We start from the raw sequence: 16,507 nt of genomic DNA, 5'->3' as shown, positions 1-16,507 counted from the left end.
TGTGCCTGCCTGCAGTATAGAGCTGAAGAAGGGTGGTGCGACTACGCAGCGGGGCTCCAGGTAAGTTTATTTTTTACATTATTTTTTTGTTTTCTTCACCGGCACCTGCCCCGTCGCCAGCCGTGACCGAGAATTATGTTTCTCAGGAGTATAACTCTACAGATGAAAGAGAGAACCAGTATAGGCACAGATGTACGCTTGTATAAATGTAGCCAGCATTTAGGGTACATTAAGTAGTGTTCAAGCAGCACTACTTTACCACTCGTAAATGTATTTTTTTTTGCCCTGGGTTCACTGTTTTTTTCATATCCAGAACCTTTATGCTCATGAAAGAGTATGACGCACAGACAACGCCCACAATGTACACCAATACACCCAACATTAATGCGTTTTGATTTGTGGATTTATAGCTAAAATTAAACAGTTATTTTCTATGTAACAAAAACCTAACATAGCAGGTTTAAATATCTGTACAGTATCTGTAAACTCGCTTTATTATGTGCACACTGCATGCACCTAAATGCCATTGTCTAAAAATAAACCGTCACAAAAGTAAAACCTACATATCTGCTGCAGAACAATCTACAGAGAGACAAGAAATCCGTAATTTACTTTTAACATTTCATACGCACATAATTACAGAACAGCCTCCAAAATAAAGTGGAATGGTGCCATGTCACCTGCTTCGCGCATGCGCGCTTCGCTTACCGAATAGCCCTCTGTTTTCTTCTGACACCATTTCAGCAGAGCGTTCCTCTTTGAGCCGCCATACTCTCGAGCCAGAGCAGCCAGGGGGTCTTTTCGCTCCACACTGCCACAAAAGAAAAGGCACAACTTTATAATATGACAATGCGAAACCCGATGACCTGGTTAATTATTAAAAGACATCGGTGGGGACAATGGACAAGTGGGTGACACTTGCGGGGCTTGGTTTGCCTCCCCTTCGCCCCAAACCTTGAGGAATGACGAGGGGGAATGGATCAATGAGCACTCGCGGAGGAGAGTGTGTATAAGGCTTGTGGGAGCCCCGCTAAGTATCTCAGATAAGGTTGACATGGCGGCGGTCGGGGGAGGGCCGCGTCCTGACTGAAGAGACTCGCGGGACAAGTGGATGACTTCTGAGCTGGTAAAGGAGGGCGGTGCCCGGGGGCGCATGTTGGTATATTAATATATATTCACCTATCTGTAGCCAAGAGTAGTTGTTGACTGAATGTCTTAAAAATACAAATGAGCACGTTATTAAAAAAATATTACTAGAGCTCTGTATTTTGGCATACATATCATTTTGGTCTATGTTTCTTCTTGTCTAAATGTAATTTTAGTCATACAACGGGTCTCGCATTTGTTCGAGTTAGAGCTATTAGCGTTGTAAAGCACACAAAAAAACGCAGCGCGATCGCGCTATGTAAAATGCAGCGCGATCGCGCTGCGTGTAAAATAAACAGATAAAGTAGTCCGGACTCCAGGCTGAAAACATCAAGCCTCGTATGTTTTTGGTACTTTACCAGTGCTGTGTAGGTGGGCTAAACACCGGAAAAGGCATGACGTATGCATGCCTTTTACAAATGAAAGCAAGCGGATTTTAAAAGGCAAGCCCACAAACCAATGTAAGTGACTGACGTGGCATGGGCGTGGTTTAAAGCCCAAAGAGAGATTACAGAATGGATGGAGCACTTTGTGCTCGCCCATAATAAAAAAACAACTAATTCACCTAAAACTTTAGTTTTGTCGTAATAGCACGTGTAGAAATGTGCAGCCATTTAAAGCTTCAATAAATAATTTTATCCCATTTTCAACTACCTATTCTGATTGGAGGCACTGCAGCGGATCTGGCAATCGTGATTGTCAGCATTTAGAGACACTTAATAGAATGTCTATATTCTAGATTATCCAATTTTTCAAATTAAGTACAGACAGGGACATCTGCTTTCTGTGTGTATGTATGCGCAAACATTAGTGCCAACAGAAAACATTGAGATTTATTTAGTATGTAATATATCTAAATTCCCCACACACGGGGCATGTTTATTATTAGGGGTGGGGGGGTCGAGGTATTTTTAGTTTTAAGGGGTGAGGGTCGGTGGTTTAGGGGGGTCGGGCATTTTTAGTTTTAGGTGCGGGGTCGGGGTATTGTTAGTTTTAGGGGCAGGGGTCAGGGGTCCTGGTTATTTTTTACTTTTTGGGGGTGGGGGGTTGGGGTGGTTTTAGGGATAGGGGGAAGAGTCTTCCAGAAGGTCACTTGTGCCTTCAGGGAGGTTGCAGCATGTATTAGATTGCCATCTAGTAGATCTTTGTCTGTATGGTAGATCTGGACTCCATGGTATTTAAATGTATCTGGTTGCCAGACTAGTGAGGTGGCAGTGGAAAGTGGGCCAGGGTCAGGTGTGGTTGTCAAACATGGGAAAAGGCAGGATTTGGGCCAGTTGACCCGAAGACCAGGCAGTGCTGCAAAGGTGTTGAGTATGTTGGTAATTATTGTAGGTATATGTGATAGATCATGCAGATAAGTAAGTAGGTCACCCGCATAAAGAGACACCACGTGTGCCATCACGCCTGGATATTCTGCACTCCTTCTCCTATGTGCGAAGGGCTTTTGCTAGTGGTTCTACAGCTAGAACAAAAAGGAGTGGGGACGAGTGGCATCCCCGTCGTGCGCCTCTTTCTATGTTGAGAGGTGTAGAAATCAACGGCCCTGTTCGCACTTTGGCTGTTGTTGAAGGATATAATAATTGGACCATGTTCAAGAAGTAAGTACCTAGTCTCATTTTTGTTAGGACTTGGAGTAGAAATCTCCATTCTAAGAAATCAAATGCCTTTTCAAGGTCAAGCACCAGGCATCTGGCTTGAGGCCATCTCGACCGTGCGTGAATTAGGAGCTGAAAAAAGTGCTGATGGTTCAGTGATGTGGTGCGGGATGGTACAAATCCATTTTGGTTTTCGGGACCAAGGTGGGGACTACTGGTGCCAGACTCTCTGCGATAATCTTGGCCAATAATTTATAATCAGAGTTCAGGAGGGCTAGAGGCCTATACAAATTAATGTGCGTTGGGTCCTTGTGTGGTTACAGTAGTGAAATGAGAAAAGCGTCCCATTGCGTGACAGGGAGACAGTTTGTATCCAGTGCCCCTTCATATAGGCTAAGTAGGCGGGTGCTAGTAATGAAGTGTATGCCTTATAGAATTCGATGGTAGCCCATCAGGGCCTGGGGTTTTGCCCGTGGCCAGTGCTTTAATAGAGTTTTGAATCTCCATCAAGATGATGAATTAATTGAGCTATAATTGTTGGTCTGGTGTAATCCGGGGTAAGGATAGCTTGGGGAGAAACGACTCAATGGCAGCTGGGGAGATTTCCTTATCAGTATGATAAAAGGCAGCATATTGATCATGTAGTTCATTATGGATGTCTCGTTGTGTGTAAAGCAGCGCGTCTTCTTTGGAATGCAAAGCCACTATGCGGTGCTGGGGGACTGCCTTGTCGTATTAACCAGGCTAAGAGGGAACCTGCCCTGTCTGCTGTGGCATGTGTCTTCGCTGAATGTGCTGTGTAATAATCAATTATTACCATCCATAAGTTTACAATGGTCGTGCCATGTTATGCCAGGTGTGAAGTTATGATAAGCCAGCGACACTCGTTATATGCCACATACAAACCCATATGACCAGCTGCAGTCTTGAATGCCCAGCTGCAGCCTCCAATGCTAAGGCACTACCTTTTTATGTCCTGACCACAGTTCCAAATGGCCAGGGATAGCCTCAGTGGCCCAGGAATAGCAAGCAAATGTCTACACCTAGCTACAGTTTTCTAAACTTAACCTTGATGCCCAGGAACAACCATTATATGTGAGGCCCAGCTGTTAGATAAAGTGTTAACTTATCTACCAAGTGCCTCCACCCATGTGCAGTGGCGCCCCCCCCCAATTAGGGCAGATGAGCGTCGCCCTCCTGCTGCCAGTGCAGCAAAAGTGAAAAATAAAAGGATAATAAAATGTATTGCCATTTTATTTTTCACTGCTCACAGCCCGAGCAGTGTTTGGAGATGGGGCAATGCTGCTGACTGGCAGCAGGGGAGAGGTGCTCACTCCACCTGTTTATTATCCGCATGTCAGTTTGGCCGGCTGTCTTGAGCTGGCCAGCCTCACATGCGCAATGTAAACCTCTCCACCTAGCTGTCTTAGGCAGCTGGGTGGCGAGTAGGCACACGTCCCCTGTGCCTGCTGGAGCGTTGAAGCAGCCAACTCCAGCCAATCCTGGTGCTGATCTCATGCTGCTCATTGGCAGCATGAGAGCAGCGTCGGATTTGGAGAGGGGAGCTGGCTGAGGCTCCAGGAGGTGCTCTGCCATTGCGCTGACTGCACTGAAGACCAGGACAAGGAGCAGGAGCATGGGTTAGTTACGTTTTTATTTTTTTGTTTTGGCCCACTGACAGACACTGAGAAACGCACATTTCTTTCAGCTTTAATTCCAGAGCTCTCAGTCATGGCTCGTTATAATAACGAGCCATGATTAAGAGCTTTGGAATGTTAGCCTTAAGGCACTGTGATTTTTTTTTATTTTTTACTGTGCCTGCCACTGGACTGGTCCTTTGCTCGACGACCCTCCACTGTTGAGGGTCATCGGCCCCCACTGCCCATGTGTCTATAGTCTAGGAAGGTAGTGATCTTGGGAATTAGTAGGTGGGGAAAGAAAGCAATGCAACATGGTCCTCCATCCTTGTATTTTTCCTGCTAAGAGCAAATTGTGACATGGTGCAAGTGGGCTGAAGAGTTCCTGCGCTTTGACCCCCACCCCAAGACCTCTTAGCTGCAAATAGGAGGGAAACTTGAACTGTAACAGCTCACTTAGTAAATATTTTAAATGGTGACGTAGGAGTCACGCATTAAATGGCAGTTTAAGAAGTTAGTTTATGGCTTCACAAGACAAAACCCCAAAAAGCCTTAAAAAATTGTTGTACTTCCGCTAATCCTAGTCTCTCCTCTTTCACTAGTCCACTCACTTAAGCCGTAGAATCCCAACTTCCTACCCAAATCAAATAAGGTAATCTAGGCACATTACTGTCTCACTGTGCCCTTTTTCTGCAAAATATTGTGGCTACCTAGAGATAAATCATTTCATAGGACGTGCTACGGAAGTCATTGCACTCAGCCCATATCCTCATATCTCAGCGAGAAAGGGATCTAAGGGGACCAAGACCTTAAATCATAGGCTACTTTATTAGTAAAACTATCATAGCTAAGACTCGGTCAGAAATGTAAAAATCTTCATTACTACACTTGAATTTCATTTGAATAAATTGGATTGGATAGACATTGGAAATGAACCAAGAACAGAAGAAGGTGCTCAGAAGCGCCCTGCATCCACCTTTCCCCTTTTTCGTGAGGGCATGGTCTTTGCAAGTACCCCAGGTTCAATGCAGAGGGCATACATTTCAGTCACATTTGTGTCAAGTCCTGTTCCCAACAAATTCTACTGACCATGGCTTAAACATTGCACCACTCGCTGGTTGAGCTGGGTAACTTCTACTTCTATGCTCTGCACCAACCTCCCTCTTTTTAGGGCTTTTTATGGCATGTACTTAGGTTTGACTTGTGGGGTCTGGCAACAGATCATGGCCTTAGGGTGGGCCATAAGCCTAGAATATTGGCGCTTTAGTTTTAAGCTTCCATTTCATTCTCAAGGAAAGTAACAGAATTTAAAACATTTTGCTACTGGTTTGTGAACCAAGAATCCAAGTTAATGAGCAGGAAGAGATTCACGAACTGAACATGTGTCTTAATTTTAACAACTTTAAAATGGACAATGCATGTCCAAAGTTGCCACAAGAGCAATGATTGCTCAGATTCAGAATTAGGATCTTGAACCATGAAGACTGAATCGTGAATTGCTGATGTAAGCCAGTTCATCAACCAGGTGAACATTTTCACGAACCTCACATACTCATATGCTTCAAGTAAAGAAATTTTTTATTTCCCTGTTTTTTTGGTGTGCCCTCACTCAGCATGGGATTGAAACGTGTCAGCATTGCTTCCACATGAGCCCAGGTATTTTTTTCACAATACATTACTGGAATGGAGGCAACTAGATCACAACCTGCAATCAACTCAATTATTTTAGAGTTTAAATTCAAATGTTGGTCCATGAATAGTTTCACAAATTCAACTCTCAACATGCTGTTTAACGTTTTTGGGAAATATTACATAAATCTGATGAACGAATTAATACTGAACCAAGAAAGAATTGCAAACTCCAGCAAGCAATACCTTAGGGTCTAAGTTGGTGTACAGCTCACAAGCCGGTTTTACTGCACACCTAAGCAAAATTCCTATGGTACTTTGAATGGCAATCACAAATTTTAGGACCCCTCTCTATCTATTGCCCCTTGCTAATTTGCATGAACCTTCAAAGGGTCAACCTTATATGAGTGTATATTTCTTTTGCAAAATGTATTTCAATATTTATCAGACAACTCCCTCACACTCTATGCAACAAACAACGGACCTCACATATAGCATCATAGTTTTCCTCTTGAAGATGATAAAATATTTAGGCCTGCAACTTCATAGTTAGCAACTAAATGCCCTTAAACAGTTTGTATAGGAAAGAAAGGCCACTGTCACAGAGGTGATTCTTAGTTTGGTTTCTTATGCTACTTCTCGGCCTTAACGGCTTAGTCTTTATAGACTTAGTCTGCTTTGAACTCACCTGAACCACGCCACCCCTGTCATCACTGCCACCGCTACCGCCAAGAGTCCAGGGCTGCCATTACCGCGCCAGCAAGTACCATCTCCTGCGTCGCCGTCCCGGGACTTCAACTCCCGGTAGCCTCAGCGGCGGCTCTGACGCGGCGCCAGCGCCAGGAGGCGTCTACAAATCGCCCAGAGGCCGGCGGAGCGGGGGGGAAGCTGCTTTGAACTCACCTGAACCACGCCACCCCTGCCATCACTGCCACCGCTACCGCCAAGAGTCCAGGGCTGCCATTACCGCGCCAGCAAGTACCATCTCCCGCGTCGCTGCCCCGGGACTTCAACTCCCGGTAGCCTCAGCGGCGGCGCGCGGCTCTGACGCGGCGCCAGCGCCAGGAGGCGCCTACAAATCGCCCAGAGGCCGGCGGAGCGGGGGGGAAGCTGCTTTGAACTCACCTGAACCACGCCACCCCTGTCATCACTGCCACCGCTACCGCCAAGAGTCCAGGGCTGCCATTACCGCGCCAGCAAGTACCATCTCCCGCGTCGCCGCCCCGGGACTTCAACTCCCGGTAGCCTCAGCGGCGGCGCGCGGCTCTGACGCGGCGCCAGCGCCAGGAGGCGCCTACAAATCGCCCAGAGGCCGGCGGAGCGGGGGGGAAGCTGCTTTGAACTCACCTGAACCACGCCACCCCTGTCATCACTGCCACCGCTACCGCCAAGAGTCCAGGGCTGCCATTACCGCGCCAGCAAGTACCATCTCCTGCGTCGCCGCCCCGGGACTTCAACTCCCGGTAGCCTCAGCAGCGGCGCGCGGCTCTGACGCGGCGCCAGCACCAGGAGGCGCCTACAAATCGCCCAGAGGCCCGCTTCGCGGGACGCGCCGGGCGAAGCCCGGGCAAAGGGCGGGCCGTCTGTGGCCGTCCGGGGCAGGAGGAGGCAGGGCAGGGCCATGGACTATTGTCGAGGTCTTTTGACATAGAGTACCCTGGTCCTTGGGCTGACAGTAACGTAAGCAGCTAATAACATTAATGTTTGTTTTATGTACGATATAACCGGCTGACGTGTATTGTTGTGGGGGCATTTTGATAAATAGGCAACCAGTCAATTCATTGAGGAATATTTCCACTAGATAATCGATGACTTCGCTGTTCCCATCATGTCCAAACTGAGGTCTTCTAAAATGGCTACAAATAATGACTCAAAGACCTTGGATAACTATCTTTTTAAAGTAGTTAGTAAAATTAACAAAGATAGGAGATCATCATTAAGTAGGGTTAGTCCAGAAACATCTCCCATAAGGCAGTGCTTACCCCCTACATCAATGTCTCAGAGGGTCTTGACTATTTCCAACAATGAGAACGATTTAAATATTGATGTTTCTGTGGTAGAGCAGGTTTGTTGTTCCGAACCTATTCAAGTACAGGATCGGACATTACCATTAAGGTCTCCTCTTACTCAATCTCCCATTAGGAGAGGGGTACGTGCCTGTAGGAAGGGGCCTGTCAAGAAAGCAGGGTGTCGGAAGCCAAAAAAAGCTGGCCCAACAGCTACAAATAGGGGAAATGTCCCTGAGCCCACCAATATTATTGAGGGGACTAGTCTGCACTCAAGTCAAATTGATCTTCTGGTTACAATTTTTGAATCTAAATTGGAAGTACTGATCAGTCCCCTGGTGGCCAAGGTAGAATTAGTGCTTCTTAGGGTTACTAGATTGGAAGGCCTTGTAGAATCTTGTCTGACTCGGTCCACTGTTCCACTGAGTACTCACTTAGACTCAATAGGCTCTATGGATAACCACCCAGTGGGTTCAGTTACACACTCTATAGTCAGTAATAGGGTGGAGGGCTTGGGGGCTACTGTTCAGGCCCCACCGACTGTAAGTGTGCCGACTGCCTCATCCTCATCTACATCGCCAGAAGGGTCGGCTAGTGCACAAAATACTTTTAGTCGACCACGATCAATACAAAGGAGTACTCAGGACACTATAGGAGGGACAGTCATTGATAGAAGAAGTATAACTAGGCGACATAATTCTATTAATCTCCCGCCAGATTGTGCACCATATACTGTGGTTCTAACAAATGTCCCAGAGGTTGACTTGTGCTTGAATGGTTCTGGGATAGAAACGTATCCTGCTCTTAAAAACAAGACGCTTGCTTGGTTGAATAAGAACTGTGGATTTCCTTGTGCCCTTGCAAATGACATTTTATTTATCCGCAGAGTTAGCTGGATTGGCAATGGCCCTAAAAATAGAGGTGGAGACTGTATTATTATAAATTTTAAACACCCACAACACGTGGCAACAGTGCTTCTGAGAGCTGCAATTTTGCCAACTCTAGAAAATGCGGTTCTAGCTAGACCTCTTGGCTTTTTTTATAATCATGGGGCAAATACTCAATGTCGCTCGTTGTATGTGCAAGGGCAATGTTCAAATGAGAACGGAAGAGGTATGGATGCCTGTACCCCGAATGTATTTGTAAATATGTCCCGGTCTCAAATTAGGGGGGAGTCAAGTCGTCATCAGCTGACTTACAGGCAGACCGTTAACACTTTACCTCTTCACAATCGGTATGCTGCCTTATCTTCTATGGAGGAAAATGATTGACTGCCAAATGTCTTGGGAAATTCTTCCCAGTCTTCAGCATCGTCCATCAAGATTGCTACATGGAACATTGCTGGTTTAAAGAGTAAGTCTGGGATAGCCGAATGGGAAAGGATGTTAAAATCTTTTGATGTCATTGCTTTACAAGAGACCTGGGATCTAACGAAAAGCTTTTCTTTAGATGGCTTTTGTCATTTTTGCATTCCAGCTACAAACAGTGTGGCAGGAAGACCTAAGGGGGGGACTATTAAGCCTTTTTAAACTGGATATGAAAGGCACCTTAACTCAATGCCCCTCGGGTTCAGTAAATTGTCTAATTGTTGAGCTTTCCACCCAGGATAAGGGTAAGATCCTTTTTATAAATTTTTATAACTCGCATGCTAATGATTGTACCAGTCAAAACCTGGATGACTTGGATACATTTTTGTCAGTCTATAGTATAAATGTTAATACTTTTGAGTTAATATTACTAGGGGACTTTAACATACATCCATGTACCCTACCATGTATTAGGAGGGATGAGGAAGGCCCTCCCTTTTCCTCAACTGCTCATCCAGAACATACTAGGCAGGGGGATTATCTTGAGTTTTTCCTCGCTAAATGGAATTTATATGAGTCTGGCTGTGGAGACGGGAATAGTAGGTCCCCTACGTTTAAGGGCAAAGAAAATGGTACTATTATAGATTATATTTATTTGTCTTCTTTTTTGTTACATAGTGTTGTAAATTATTGTACTGAGGTGTCAGTTTTTAGTGATCATAATCCTGTTGTACTTGTTTTTAAGAACACTGAACTGATTTCTCTCAAATTAGTCGCAGAGAGTGGGGGCTTGAACCTTAAAGTCAAAGACCAGAATCGTAGGTTGAAGTGGACAAAAATAGTCCCTGAAACCTTTTTTCAGGAGGTTTTATCTAAAGTGGAGGATGAAATCTCTATATGTCTAGCGGAAAATCCAGATCCTAAGGAGGTTATAGTAGCATTTGATCAGATTTGCTTGGAAATTAATTGTAATCTCCAGGCTAAATCTATCCAGAAGGCGCTAGAGGGCAATAGATGGTTTGATAAGGAATGCTCTAAAGCACATGGTGTACTACTAAAGGCATTAAAAACTATTCCTAAAGATCGATCAAAAATAGTAAATGCTAGGAAAGTGTATAAAATAACTATTCTAGAGAGGAAAAGGACTCTGAAAGATAACGCCTTGGCTCAACTCTTGGATCCAGATACCCTAAAAAACAGTGGTTTATTCTGGAAAATAATAAATCAGCCCTTTTTTTCTGATGAAACCAATACTCCTTTAGAGGCAAACATTCCAGATGAGGGCTGGATAAAACACTTTAGTCAGATATACTCTAATATTGGTCCTCCTGGTGGAATTTTAGCAGATGAAGTTGGGGAAATCTCCCCTGACAAGGATGCAGTTATTTTTGCAGTTGCAGAGGTTGAAAGGGCTAAAGACTTAATCACAAAAAACAAAGCCCCGGGCCCAGATGGGGTACCTGGGGACGTTTTTAAAAGTTTTCCGAAATTTTGGTCTAAGGTATTATGCAAGGTTTTTAATAATCTTGCATTTGATAAAATCCCGTCTTCCTGGAAGAAATCTATAATTATACCAGTGTTTAAAAAGGGTAATAGGCAAGACCCATCTTGTTACAGGCCGATTTCACTGATTGATTCCTCAGGGAAAATTTTAGGTCGAGTTATTCTAAATAAACTGAACGATTGGTTAACAGAGAAAGGGGTCCTAGCAGATGTGCAGTATGGTTTTAGACCTAAAAGGAGTACTATAGATCAAGGCATGAATTTGTATTTATTAATAGAGAAATACACGAAGGCGAAGGAGGGTTCCATGTATCTGGGGTTCATGGACCTCTCGTTAGCCTTTGATCTTGTAAATCGATCTAAATTATGGAAAATCTTACTTTACATGGGACTGGACAAGGCTCTTGTTAACCTCTTAGTAGATTTACATACTGACCTAACAGCTTCTGTTAGAGTTACTACTGCGGGGCGATGCACTAGCCACTTTAACTCAGAAAGGGGAGTCAGGCAGGGGTGCATTCTGGCTCCCCTCCTTTTTACTATTTATATAAATGCCTTGGAATCCACACTAAAAGATGCTACCCAGGACACCCCACGGATAGGAGAACTCGGTATTCCGGTTCTCCTATACGCGGACGATGCTGTCCTGCTTTCTCGTACTGGTGTTGGTCTTCAACGATTATTGGACGCCTTTGAGGTTTTTATGACTTCCCTGGATTTAAAGATCAACGTTAAAAAGTCCCAGATTATGATCATGGGTAAGGGTAATAAAAATAAACTCCCAAAATTTTTTACTTGTGGGAGGCAAGAACTGTGTAGAGTAGCAATATTTCCATACTTAGGGATCACTTTCGATGAGAAAGGTTCCTGGGGCCCCCAGATAAAAAATAGAAATGTTGCCCTTGTAAAGTCGTCTTCTGCTCTTCGGGGTTTTATGAATAAACTCGGGGCGAGGCCAATTGTTAGTTTGCTAAAAATTTATGAAGCAAAATGCCTTGCAATAGCAACGCATGGAAGTGCGATATGGGGCTATTGCTCTATGGAAAGTATACAGATCACGGAAAATAAATTTTTAAGATCGGTTCTCTCTCTTCCCCAGTCTACTTCCACACACATTGTCCATACTGAATTGGGTGTGGGCTACATTTCAGACTTGATCAAACTGGCCCCCGTTCTAGCCTGGCTAAAGATCTGGCTGAATCAAGAAATTCCGCTCAACCACTCTATTTTAAAAGATTGCCTGCATCTGGATAAAGTAAATAAAATAGCGTGGCTAGTTTATATCAAAAATTGTTTTGTTAGATTAGGGAGATCGGATCTTTTTTACTCCCCGGAATCAATAACTGTTAAAGATATTGGACTGATTAAAAGCATGATGAAAGATCTGTTATGTTTAGAAAGAGAACAAGCTGAATATGAGAAACCATCGGTGCGGGCCAGTATCATTTTGAGTACTTATGTGGGACCTGAATTATATTTGTCTATTGTAAATCAACCCTTCCACCGGTTTCTACTTACACGTTTTCGGTTTAACCTGATCCATCTAACTCTTGGCCACTTTCAAACCTGGTCTCCTCCGGAAAAAGGAACGCCGTGTAATTGTGATAATTTTTCGATCCTGAATACAATGCATTTTTTGTTATTTTGTGACCATTACGCGGCCTTAAGAAAGAAATATTTGTTCCCAATTTTAAAGGAGGAGGGGTTTATACAGGCCAAACCTGCCCTCTTGTTCTTACAGTTATTGCAGACCCCTAGGATTATGTTCCATGTTGCTAGTTTTTTAGTGGGAGCTGTTAGGGTTAATAAAAAGAAGTTCGCCATCAATCCGATTATTTTATTGTAATGAATTGAGTGATTAATTAACTTTTTATAGGAAAGATAATTTTTGCGAATCTGGGAGAATATTAATGTTTCACGTTAAATGATGTTTTTAGGATGTTTTATTTTACTGACCCCCCTTTTTAAACATTGTAGATAATATGAATTGTTGATTGCCTGTAATATTTGATTGTAGTGTTTTTATGTCTTTTTATGATATTTATTTATCGAAATAAAGTACTTTGACTGACTGACTGACTTAGTCTGCAAGAGATAAGGGTAACTCCTTCCAGTAGCCATGATGCTGCTGAGACAGAAAAGTGCCTATCAGATAGTGCCTTCCAGAAGGTGCCCAAAAGAAGAAGAAAAAAAAAATGGGCAAAAATCACACAAAACAATCTAAGAATGCTCTGAAAGGTTGAGATGATTTAACCCCAGAACTCGCTGAGCAGTGACCTGGAGAAAAGCTGGCTGGATGAAAGCTAGTCTAACCATCTTGAACAGTGATACAGAAAAAGCAAGGCTGGGAGTAGAAAATAACTGGAGTACAGAGGAAAAGGGAAAATAAATCAGCAAAGGTTCAAGAAGAAAACCAGGAGCAAGGCACCCAAAAAACAGGTACTCTAAGTGTTAGGACACAAAGAGTAGAAAGAGTCACCTCCTTTAATAAGTCAGGAAAGAGGAAATCTTGTAATCTCTCTCCATATTGATTTGGGAAATTATTTCAATAACTTGCAGTGCAAAAGCCATTTTAGGTTGGGACTGACATTAACTTCTCCTGTGACCTCACCAAGGAACCCTGGGAAGGAGAAGACCAGGCAGGCCCATTGACTAGCATGCACTGTCTGCAAGGTAGACACCACAGATAGGAATGCTGCAAGGGAGGACCGTACAGCCAGTCTGCCGCCTTCAGGTAAATTATAAAGAAGAATGCAGCAACCTGCAGTTCGGAGGAAGAAAGGTGTCTTGTTTGCACTAAGGCCCACTCCCTGTAGCTTAATCGGTAAACTTCAAGGGGCTTGAATCTCAAATTCCTGAACTAAAAAAAGCAGTAGGCCACAAGGTGAATGGGTGAGATGGGGGAATGTTCAGGATGGACAGTTCCCACGAGGAGCAGGGTTAGTACTGATCTGCTTTAGGAGGGCCTCTGGGGCCGATTTATAGTTTGCCAAACAGGGTACTCCATTGTAAAGGTAAGAGAGTACCTTGTCTGCCAAACTCAAGGTCTGCCTGCTGATTTTGAGCTGGGTGGGCTGCAGGTTTCACACCTCCAACAGCCCAAGTAGGGGCAGTTTAAGGAAAGCTACCTGACTGTCTATCCTATTGGATGGGAAGTTGGATAGCTTTTTTATTTTGTGTTACAGTAAAACAATTATCCCACACCACTGGAGACCGCTCTCAGGGTGAGGGATACATTATTTTATTTTTTTTCCAATGATAAATTCGTACTTCTTTGGAAAGGTTTGATGGCTGGCAACATGTTTGATGGAGCCATCCGTCAATGTTTTCCTGCACTGACCGGAACTGCCATGATGGTGGTTCCTGCCAATGTATAGAGATGTCTGCGGGCACAGCAGACATCTCTAAATTTTGCAAGCAGAGTAAAGGCAGGGTGGCTGAGGTAAAGTCCTCTGCCATCCTGTCTGCCTTTACTCTGACCATCAAACCCTGAATCAGGTCTAGAGTATCACAGTAAAAGGAAAACTATGATTTAGAATGCCGCCCCAAGCGATAGTCAGTGATTAAACTATTTGCAAGACTTTGTTCCATCACCTTTTGGGTGTTTGACTGCTAGTACTATGCCTGGAAACCTGTGACTGGCACAGGTTTTCATGTCTACTACGGCCAATTTTTATGAATCCCAAAAGGTATTAAATTTGCATTTGTTTAAGGAATAATTCCATTTCTACGTTTTTGTTAAACCAGTAACACTTCATATTTAGGTTCCCAATCCAAAAAACAAACAAGTTAATACCTTTTAGTGACGTCAGAACAATGCGAAAAAACAATTCCGACATAGCAGATCAGACTCAGGAACCCCAGACCCAATGGCCAAGCCAGAACTGCATTTATTACGGTGGTGTCTCATCCCAGACACACCCCTGAACCTACACCACTGTCTGTAGAACTGTGGGCGGGACAGCAGCTGCATATAGAATTGCTGTAGAGCAAATATCTGCACAGGCATTAAATGCAGATGGAAGACTGAAGTGCCTATGGCAATAGCTAGATGAAGAACGGTTGGTGTGTTTACTCACAGGTGATACAGATACAAAAAAGAAGCTGCAAGACCTCTTTCCTGAGTGTGTAAAAGTAGGCATGTGCCACTGGTGCCTATGTTGTGTCTTTTCAGTGCGTGAGAGATGTCTGGACAGCTACTATCTGCCTCCATTATGTGTGCAAGCATATGAGAGCCTTGTACTGCTACTGCCTGTGGTATACCCAATGTGTGTATGAAATAATAAAGACTGCCCATGCTGTGTACTTGTTTCACGCAAAGAATGCATTGCTGTTTGTCATTATGTATACTTGTTCTGTTAATGCAGTTGTACTTTGTTGTAACTCTATGTATGTGTGTGGGAGAGAGTCTAAAGAAGCTTTCCTTGCTGGGGCCCATACTGCACCTATATCAGTTTCTTGCGAAATGTGAAAGAAGCATTCACCTTTGATGCTGAGCCGTACTTGCATTCCTGTTGTGTTTGTTCTGTGTGCAAGAGAGAGTCCTGCAATGCTGTTGCCTGTGGAGTGCAGGATTTTTGTATTTCAGTGAAACTTTCATTACCATTGATTACGTTGGTCGCTTCCACAGTTTGATGAAAGCTTCCTTTACTACTCTGTATTCAGTATCTTTTCTGTGTGTGTAAGGAAGCTTGCATTGCATCTGGCAATGACGTTACAGTTATGTCTGTGTGTTCCTAATGACTGAGAACCACTTTTCTCCATTGAAAAAAATAAAAACTGTGAGAACTGTTCCATTTTGGTAAAGTTCACACTATAGAAGTACCATACATACAGTGCTTGTTTCATGACCTTGTGCTAACCCCTAACATGTGTATGTAATATAGCTTAAAACCAACACTGTCCATCTGCCTTATAGGTATACTGGTGATGATAACTGCAGCACAATGAAAAACAATTATATGAACCACTTCATTGATAGGCAAGTTTAGGCACGCCCTGTAATAGTACAAACCCACGTTACTATGACGTTACAAATATTAACTGTAGAAAAGATACAAACCTGGCCAGCTTTGGAGTAGCGCAATTTAGGCTCCATCCGTTACACGTTGTCAGTGCACAATTATTAATTGATTTTACATTATATTTACTGTGGCTTAATTATATTAATTTATGTTAACATTTAAACACATTAATGAAATGTAACCCCTGAGAAACTGAAAGCGTTATAAACGTGTGCATTAGTGTTCATTTAAATTTCCTACATGTATTAATTATTCATGTCTATATTTACACTTCAAGTTGTATTTGCAGAAGTAACATGCACTCTTTTATTCATGTTTTGCATTGATTTTGAAAGTTATATGTGTTCATGTATAGCCATGTATTTGAAATGCACATTTAATGTTTAGTTAAAGTTAGCCTAACTAAAAGCCTTAATTTGAAAATGTACTTTGCTTAGTCAGTGTGTTCTTTCCATTAGCAGGTGGGTTCTCATGATGTAATTAGCTAGAGAAAAGAGTATTGTGGTATGTATTGATTTACTGATAGTAAGGCTTGAGAAGAGACATTTTGGCAAGAAAAAGTGGAGATCTAATGAGCAGATGACGCCTCCTATTCATTCTGTACTAAGACTGAGGGATGCTCAAGGCTGAAGTAACTGTCTAAATTCTTTGTGATGG

The 16,507-nt window shown here is 43.3% G+C and overlaps 1 protein-coding gene across 2 annotated transcripts in view; it reads right to left on the bottom strand.

The window, feature by feature from the left end:
- The window catches only part of SPECC1 (sperm antigen with calponin homology and coiled-coil domains 1), a 956,149-nt gene that overhangs the window by 294,999 nt on the left and 644,643 nt on the right, over window positions 1-16,507 (bottom strand). For both annotated transcript variants that reach the window (XM_069226282.1, XM_069226283.1), the window contains one exon: window positions 709-811. In XM_069226282.1, the coding sequence (XP_069082383.1) occupies window positions 709-811 (103 nt within the window). The remainder of the gene's footprint in view (window positions 1-708; window positions 812-16,507) is intronic.

This window comes from Pleurodeles waltl, chromosome 3_1, assembly GCF_031143425.1.
Source record: "Pleurodeles waltl isolate 20211129_DDA chromosome 3_1, aPleWal1.hap1.20221129, whole genome shotgun sequence".
NCBI classification, from domain to species: Eukaryota; Metazoa; Chordata; class Amphibia; order Caudata; family Salamandridae; genus Pleurodeles; species Pleurodeles waltl.
Note: the sequence above shows the minus strand (reverse complement) of the source record. Positions and strands in the feature narration are given on the sequence as shown.